At 38.0% G+C, this 9,854-nt stretch overlaps 1 protein-coding gene across 1 annotated transcript; it reads right to left on the reverse strand.

The window, feature by feature from the left end:
• Positions 1-2,319: 2,319 nt before the first annotated feature.
• On the reverse strand, positions 2,320-3,405 carry LOC110304024 (olfactory receptor 2AP1-like). Its single transcript, XM_021175279.1, has one exon. The coding sequence runs from the start codon at positions 3,301-3,303 to the stop codon at positions 2,374-2,376; it is 930 nt and encodes a 309-aa protein (XP_021030938.1). The 5' UTR covers positions 3,304-3,405; the 3' UTR covers positions 2,320-2,373.
• Between the last annotated feature and the right edge of the window lie 6,449 nt (positions 3,406-9,854).

A 9,854-nucleotide genomic window follows, 5' to 3' on the forward strand; every position in this document is an offset into this window, starting at 1 on the left:
ATGTAACAGCAATTTTAGCTTCTGTTTGCTGATTTGAGGCTGCTTATAGACAACCAATCTACTTTTACCTTGTGAAGCTTTGCCCCCAACTTATTTGACTTTAGATATGTGGCAATCATAAACATTTGAGGAAGCTAATGTGATACATAATTAGAGCATACACAAGTCTTTAGAGAGCCATTACACTGAGAGGATACTGGAGGGCCACACATATACACTATTAGAGTAGAAATAAAAAAATCATAGAGGTAATAATAAAGCAAGAACAGTATGATAAGGAAGAAAGGCTTGTGCAAGCTACTACAGACTTTTGAGTAGCATTTCTTTGTGGGTTATACTTGATGTAGGAGGCTAGAAAGAAATTGTTCTATAGTAGATATTGTGGGTCAGCTCATCCAAAATCACACTTCATTTTGGGAAAACTGGAGAATAATGAACTAGACCATAGTAATATCCACTAGGCATAGACTGGAGATCAACTCAAAGAATTATGATCTCTTTTTCTGGAATTTAGAGTTAGATATGGACCTTAGATTGGAAAATTGTGTATGGTCAAGTTACTCAGGGTAAACAGGCAGAAAATGATATTCCGAGCAAATGGAACTAAAAACCAAACATTAGTAGATATTCTTACATCTGGCAAAATCGACTTCATGCTAAAAATATTCAGAAGACACAATGAAGATTACTTTACAAATATTAATGGAATAATATACCAAAAGGATATTACAATTTAAACATATGCACTCCAAATACAGGCACATTTATTTTAGACTATAAATACTACTAGATGTTAATCCAAGAAATTAACCACAGCACAGTGACTGTGGGTGACTTCAATACTGTAGCTTCATTAATAGATAAGTCATCTGGACAACCCTCTAGCTCTGAAAAAAAAAAAGAACACAAAAAACCTCCAGAAACATTGGATTTATATTCTTATAAACCAAACCAAATGTATTTAGAAGATACCTATCAAACATTCTACCCACTACAGAACACAAATAAACAGCACATGAAGCTTTCTAATAAAATTGCTCAAATATTAGTATACAAAGTCTCAACAAATATGAAAAAATAAAAGTTACACCCTATATTCTGTTTGATTATCGTGAAAAAAAGCTGGATATTAACAACAGTAAAAAGTACATGAGCTCACTGAGAAAAAAAGAACACAGTGAGGACAAGACGGTACACAATTAAGACTGTCCTACGAGGAAAGTTTACAGTAATAAGTGTCCACATTTGAAGATGGCTAAGATCAAATAAATTTTGACTGCTTTACCATACATCTTTACAGTACTAACTCTCTGTAGCATTTCATGTTTCCAGCAGCCTATGCTTCTTTTATAAATCTCAATTTTTTTTTGAGACAGGATTTCTCTGTGTAGCTCTGGCTGTTCCGGAACTCATTCTGTAGACCAGACGGATCGCAAATTTAGAGATATGACTGCCTCTGCTTTCTGAGTGCTGAGGTTAAAGGCATGCACAACTGCCACCCAGAGCGACCTATGCTATCTATGTTTCTTGAGACTATTTTTTTTTGTGTGTGTTTGTTTGTTTATTTATTTACTGTATCACTTTGTAGCTTTGGCTGGCCTGGAGCTTATTATGTAGATTAGGCTGGCTTTGAACTTACAGAGATCAGTCTGCCTGTATCTTCCATATGCTGACACTTAGTGTATATGCGACTGCGCTCAGGTACTCTCTGCATGAATGTTTATTACTTTTCTAATTATTCCCTTTTGCTTTTTTAATATTTAAATTTGAGAGGATCTTTAATATTTAATGTTTGAGTTCTACCAAAGAGTATTTTCCTATACAATCTCCTCTATTTCTACATAATCAGTTATCTACAGTGTAGATTCTATATGATTGTAATTGCTAAAAATTCATAGATCTGATCCATTTTCAGATGCCTGAACACTGTGGATGTGTAATTTACTTTAAGTGAGGAATTAATTTAGTTTGAAACCAAAATAGTTCCTCTTATTTTTCCTTAGTGAATTTGGTCTGAGGGAAATTAATGAGATTTCTTTTTCAGTTCCTTGGATTGAAATTTCACATGCCAATTTGCAATATTCCTTTGATCTTGATTCCACTTTTCTATTTTGTGTTATTCCTACATTTCAGGACTTAGTTTAAATGTTGTTCCTTGTGATGGTATTTGTTGATTCTAGTTCAGACAACTGAGTAACTCAATTGCCTTTCAGTTTAAAAACTTATTCAGATCATTTCATTAACACTTAACAGGCTGTAATGTTTCTTCAACTTTTACACTGAAGTCAATCTCTTAATTGGGTACCTAGTTAGTGAGAGAGAGCTTGGCACACAGTAGGAACTCATTCATTAAGAGTTCAATTCTTGAATTCTTTAAAGATTCACAAGCTTTTTGACTGTATCCTTGAATGCTTGCTTCACCTGTTGGTTCCTTAGGGTATAAATGAAGGGATTCAATAAAGGAGCAACTGAAGTAATGAAAAGGGCTACTCCTTTATCAAATGTGCCCCCTACTTTTGCTGAAGGCTTAACATATATGAAGAAGCAGCTCCCATAAGAGAGGGAGATGACAATCATGTGGGAAGAACATGTGGAAAAAGCCTTTGTCCTTTGCTGGGCTGAAGGGAGCTTGAGAATTGTCCTGATGATGAATGTATAGGAGAGAGTTACCAGCATTAGAGTCACCACCAGGGTCACAGATGCCACGAGAAAGACAACTTTTTCAATGAGGCTTGTGTCAGAACAGGAGAGTTTCCGAAGAGGCTCAAAGTCACAGAAATAATGATTTAGCCTGTTGGATGCACAAAAGTCCTGCTGACTCATCAAAGTGATGGGAGGTATAATGACCATCAACCCAGCCAGCCAAGAGCAGAGAACCAGATGGGTACAGACTCTGTTGCTCATGATTGTCATGTAGTGCAGGGGTTTGCATATGGCCACATAGCGATCATAGGACATAGCAGCCAGGAGATAAAACTCTGTTGCTCCAAGAAAGATGGCAAAGAAATACTGAGCAAAGCAGCCAGCAAAGCTAATACTCTTGTTTCCCGTCGTAATGCTGACCAGGACCCTGGGAATGAAGATGTTTGTGAAAGAAATTTCTAGGAAGGAGAAGTTCCGGAGGAAGAAATACATGGGAGTGTGAAGGTGTGAATCCAGCAGGGTGAGAATGAGGATGGTCAGGTTTCCAACCATGCTGAATACGTAGGCAAGAAAAAGAAAAGTGAAAACTGCCAACTGAAGTTCAGGGATATCCGTGAGACCTAGAAGGATGAATTCAGTCAATGACGTTTTATTTTTCATTTTTGGAAAACAGACAAACAGACAAACAAACCTGAGTGTTAAGATGAAAAAGAGTAATCAGGGTGAGAAAGTTAGAGGTGTTCTGATGAGCACCAGTGGAACCTGCAGAAGACAGAATGAAACGGACCATGAGCTTTCCCAGGCTAATGGCCCATTTTCTTGGTCCTTCTTATTCCCACTTATATCCTATGAAAGAAAATTCTTGCATTTCCTCACATGGAGCTCTCTCTTGGGCCAGCATAAAAGAAATATCTGCCTCACAAACAGTATCTAATATGTCTGTGTGATCAGCGGGTGCGACTTTTCTTGAGGAGATGTGAGCAAACCTATATTCAACCCAGAGGGAATATCGATAACAGATGATAGAAATGGCTGTATTAAAGTCTGTCTTAGAGAGCTAACACATTACTTTTGGGCCCATTGGTGACACAAAGGCAGCCACATCCCAGAAGAGCCCATCAGGACATGGGTAATGGTTCATGCAAGCTTCACCACTGGAGATGCCCCAGCTGCTTACAGACATCTCCACTGGGTCTACCCTCCTCCAGCAATTGTTTATTGCTTGGCAAGCCCAGAGTGGGGTCTTGTGAGTCTTGTAACTGTCTGAGCCTCCAGACCCTTAGAATCTCCCTTCCTTTCAGCAGAAAATGGCGGTACAACACCAGATGATTAGCAAGTGCCTGAGGCTGCTACATCTTTTCAGAACAGTTACAAACTTATTGTCACTAGCATTATTGCTTGCCTTCCTTTTAAAAAGGTTTCTATTTATTTTTTGAGAATTTCATACAATACCCAACCCTTCCTAGATATTTTTCTACCTCCCTACCCACCCAACTTCATGTTTTTTCTTTCTGTTCAACCAAATCCCAAACAAAACTAAAAACAATTGCATGCATGTACGCACATATGCTAGTGAGCACACACACACACACACACACACACACACACTCATGCACTCAAAGAGACATACTCACGGACACATACACTCATACACATATACACACATACATACAGACCCATACACTCACATCACACAGACACATATACTCATATACATAGACATACATACATATACACATACGTACACACATACACACAGACACAATACACACACACACACACACACAGACACACATTGACACAGACACAGACAGACAGACAGACAGACAGACACACACACACCTCAGAGCATGCAGTTCCATTTGTGTTAGCCTACTGCTCCTGAATGAGGGGACTGTTCTCCTGTGTGGTTGATATAACTGAGGGTCATTCCTTTGTCAAGTGACAGGTTCTAGTCCAGTCCTCTTTCTATTTGGTATTTTAATTTAATCTTCCATGTTTATAGCAATCACTCACGTTTCTCTTTTTTAACTCCCTTAATTTTCTTGCTGTTTAAATGGACAGCTTTTCATTTCTACTCAAAATACCCCAAGTCTGTTTTGAACGTGTCTGACTGTTAGTAGTCACAGATCTGTGCATTAGCAATATGTCACTTTGTTACCTCTACATAACTGCTGTGGGTCAATCAAGTATGAGATTTAGAATAACAGACTGTATGTACTCGTTCAAATGCATCTGCAGTCTTTAGATTAGTCTTTAGAGTTTTACTTTGCTATAAGAATGGAGAAATTTTATTAATATTTGAAGGAATTTTAGGAACCTAGGAATTTTTAAAACAGGCTTTTAAAAGCAGGATTAATTAATTTCTAGGTTAGTTTTCTTTGATAATATGCTAAACCACATATAAATCATTTTTCAGGAAATCACATGAAGCCATGACACCCCTCCTCTCTCCTTCCTTTCTTCCTTCCTTCCTTCCTTCCTTCCTTCCTTCCTTCCTTCCTTCCTTCCTTCCTTCCTTCCTCTCGTTCTTTCATTCTTCTGTCTGTTTCTCACTCATTGAGGCAAGATCTCATGTAGCCTGGGCTGTCATCAAAATGTATAATCAAGGATACCCTTAAATGTCTGATTGTTCTGCCTCCACCTCTCAAGTGCTAGTATTACAGTATGTGTCACAACTACTAGATATAAGGTCTTTAAAGAGAATTTATATGTGACAATTAATGTACATTTCAAATTTCCTTATTTGTGAGCTCATATGGTTAAAAGGTCACTTTATCTGGATACTTCCTTAATGATTTATTTAGGGTGTTTCCTAGTAATGGTTTTAATAAAAATTCTAAAGTACCAGATATTAAGAATTTTAAACAGAATTAATTCTAATTATATACACACATACATACATACACACACACATATATAATTTACAGGATACTTTTGCTATACATGAAATATATTTTCACTTTTATTTTATTATACTTAAATTAATTTTCAAATGTTGGTTGCAATTCACTATATTGACATAATGACCTGGGTGGATTGAAATCCATAGTTGAAATAAAGAATCCAGAAAGGTTACACATGTGGCTGGAGAGATGGATGAGAGGTTAGGAGCACTGGCTTCCTTGACACTGACATGGAGGCCCATAACCATCAAACTCCAGTTCCAGGGGATCCAATGCCCTCCCTCCACAACCATCAGGCACTTGAGTGGTAGACATAGTGGTAGACTTGAGTGCATAGACATGGGAAAACACATATATACAGAAAATAATAAAAAAATTGACATAGTGAATACTTTATTCTTTTAGTTACCAACCTGGAATCTTCTGGAAGAGGTTAAACGTTTATATTTGCATCTTTCTTAGGCTTCACAACCACAGAGAAGCGATGTCATTGAGCTGTAAACATGGAAGACATTTCCTTACTTGACTATCAAAAAAGTTATAGTAGAAATTTAACCTTAAAAGTCCTAAGAGTTGGATAAAATGAAAAACTACACAATTAGACAATAATATAAGTTATATTGCATTTCCCCCATTTGTTGCTATCACTCTGTGTTATAGAAATCCAAGACCTTCTAGGGCTCCTTGTCCTAAGAATTAGCTTTCTGCTTTCTTGTCTCTTCTCAGTGTAGTAGGGATTTGATGATCTCTGTTTCCTAACTCAGTCAACTGAGGCAGAATCAAAGTGTTTGGACATCCTATGTTTAAAAAATAGGGCCAATAATTAGAAGGACTTTGAGGAGAAAAGTAGTCCTAGATTATTTTAGTCCAGAATCCATAATGACCTCAGAAGGTAGAATATGAACACTGTTAACCCCAGATGATGCATTACCCAGAGTGGCACAATTTACATCTGGTGTACTGAGAACATGCACTGGGGGATCAATTGAGTGAGGAAGTTCAAGCAGCCCTGGGGATCCTGGTTTGGAAGAAGCTAATGAGGTTCTTTGTTGATAATGTTGTGGACAATCTTACACTACAGCAAGGGAGAAAGTCCAGAGGGTCTAGCTTGGAGGTTGGCTGTTGGGTTACTGAAGTTAGAAGGAACATCGCTTGTGGAGGAAGTATGGAGTCATTAAATTTCAATTTCTCAGTGGGTAGTCACAGCTGGTCCTGGCTATGGAGAGGAAGACTAGGTGCAAGATTTTGTGGTCATGAAGGTCCTGAAACGCCATATTTTTTAAACACAACCAGCTTGTTATTCAATAGCCCATGCATATACTTTTGCCAAGGGCAGTAAATAGCAGTTTTGAGGGAACATGCAGAAGTGAAACATAAAACAGGTAAAAGTGTTATGCTCAAAGTAAAGTAAGAGTAGAGATATATGTCATTCCATGAGTTTCTAAGGAAAAACTCACAAATCTCAAGTTTAATGAAGAGAGGGTCTTACGATGTGCATATACAATATTTCCACCTAGGGACAACTTCCTGAGGTTGAATTTATCTGGTTAATCATCTACTTGCTAATAAACATTAGATTTGCACAGGGCAAAATATCTACAAAATGTCATTCAATTCTTAGGGTAGTGAGACCAAGAAAATGTGGTCAAGGAAAATGTAGCATGGTAACCAATTTTCTTGTTAGCATGCAAAATGATATGTATAATTATAGAATTTTCATACATATTTCTCATCATACATTTTTCTTTTTTTTTATTAGATATTTTCTTCACTTACACTTCAAATGCTATCTCCAATGTTCCCTATACCCTCCCCCCACCCCGCCCTGCTCCCCAACCCACTCCTGCTTCCTGGCCCTGGCATTCCCCTGTACTGGGGCATATGATCTTCACAAGATCAAGGGCCTCTCCTCCCATTGATGGCCGACTAGGCCATCCTCTCCTACATATGCAACTAGAGAGACAGTTCTGGTGGGTACTGCTTAGTTCATATCATTGTTCCTCCTATAGGTTTGCAGACCCCTCTAGCTCCTTGGGTGCTTTCTCTAGCTCCTTTATTAGGGGCTCTATATGCCAGAAAGATTTTGCTGACAGGACCCTGATATAGCTCTCTCTTGTGAGGTTATGCCAGTCTCTGTCAAATACAGAAGCGGATGCTCACAGTCACCTACATTTTTGATCTTAGCCATTCTGGCTGGTGTGAGGTAGAACCTCAGGGTTGTTTTGATTTGCATTTCCCNGATGATTAAGGATGTTGAACATTTTTTCAGGTGCTTCTCAGCCATTTGGTATTCCTCAGGTGAGAATTCTTTGTTTAGCTCTGAGCCCCATTCTTTAATGGGNTTATTTGATTTTCTGGAGTCCAGCTTCTTGAGTTCTTTGTATATATTGGATATTAGTCCACTATCAGATTTAGGATTGGTAAAGATCCTTTCCCAATCTGTTGGTGGCCTTTTTGTCTTATTGACAGTGTTTTTTGCCTTACAGAAGCTTTGCAATTTTATGAGGTCCCATTTGTCCATTCTCGATCTTACAGCACTGTCCAGGAGTTCTTCCCTTGTGCCCATATCTTTGAGGCTTTTTCCCACTTTCTCCTCTATAAGTTTCACTGTCTCTGGTTTTATGTGGAGTTCCTTGATCCACTTAGACTTGAGATTTCTACAAGGAGATAAGAATGGATCAATTTGAATTCTTCTACATGATAACTGCCAGTTGTGCCAGCACCATTTGTTGAAAATGCTGTCTTTTTTTCCACTGGATGGTTTTAGCTCCATTGTCAAAGATCAAATGACCATAGGTGTGTGGGTTCATTTCTGGGTCTTCAATTCTATTCCATTGATCTACCTGTCTGTTGCTGTACCAGTACCATGCAGTTTTTTTAATCACAATTGCTCTGTAGTACAGTTTGAGGTCAGGCATGGTGATTCCACCAGAGGTTCTTTTTTTTGTTGAGAATAGTTTTTGCTATCCTAGGTTTTTTGTTATTCCAGATGCATTTACAGATTGCCCTTTCTAATTCAATGAAGAATTGAATTGGAATTTTGATGGGGATTGCATTGAATCTGTAGATTGCTTTTGGCAAGATGGCCATTTTTACTATATTGATCCTGCTCATCCATGAGCATGGGAGATCTTTCCATCTTCTGAGATCTTCTTTAATTTATTTCTTCAGAGACTTTAAGTTCTTGTCACACAGATCTTTTACTTGCTAAGTTAGAGTCACACCAAGGTATTTTATATTATTTGTGACTATTGTGAAGGGTGTTATTTCCCTAATTTCTTTCTCAGCCTGTTCATCCTTTGTGTAGAGAGGGGACACTGATTTGTTTGAGTTAATTTTATATTCAGCCACTTTGCTCAAGTTAATAGTTTTAGGAGTTCTCTGGTGGAATTTTTTGGAACACTTAAGTGTATGATCATATCATCTGCAAATAGTGATCTTTTGACTTCTTCCTTTCCAATTTGTATCCCCTTGATCTCCTTTTGTTGTCTAGTGGCTAGGACTTCAAGTACTGTATTGAATATGTAAGGGAGAAAGTGGGCAGCCTTGTCTAGTCCCTGATTTTAGTGGGATTGCTTTAAGTTTCTCTCCATTTAGTTTGATGTTGTCTATTGGTTTGCTGTATATTGCTTTTATTATGTTTAGGTATGGGCCTTGAATTCCTGTTCTTTCCAAGACTTTTATCATGAAGGGGTGTTGGATTTTGTGAAATGGTTTCTCAGCATCTAACGAGATGATGATGAGGTTTTTGTCTTTGAGTTTGTTTATATAGTGGATTATGTTGATAGATTTCTGTATATTAAATAATCCCTGCATCCCTGGGATGGATCCTACTTGATCATGATAGATGATCGTTTTGATGTGTTCTTGGTTTGGTTTGCGAGGATTTTATTGAGTATTTTTGCATCGATATTCATAAGGGAAATTGGTCTGAAGTTCTCTTTCTTTGTTGGGTCTTTCTGTGGTTATGGTATCAGAGTAATTGTGGCTTCATAGAGTGAATTGGGTAGAGAGCCTTTTGTTTGTATTTTGTGGAATAGTTTGAGGAGAACTGGAATTAGGTCTTCTTTGAAGGTCTGATAGAACTCTGCACTAAACCCATCTGGTCCTGGGCTTTTATTGGTTGGGAGACTATTAATGACTGCTTCTATTTCATTGGGGGTTTGGGGCCTGTTTAGATCAAAACAACCCTGAGATTCCACCTCACACCACTCAGAATGGCTAAGATCAAAAATTCAGGTCACAGCAGAGGCTGCGAGGATATGGAGAAAGAGGAACACTCCTCCATTGTTGGTGGGATTGCAA

Source organism: Mus caroli, chromosome 10 (genome assembly GCF_900094665.2).
Source record: "Mus caroli chromosome 10, CAROLI_EIJ_v1.1, whole genome shotgun sequence".
Taxonomy (NCBI): domain Eukaryota; kingdom Metazoa; phylum Chordata; class Mammalia; order Rodentia; family Muridae; genus Mus; species Mus caroli.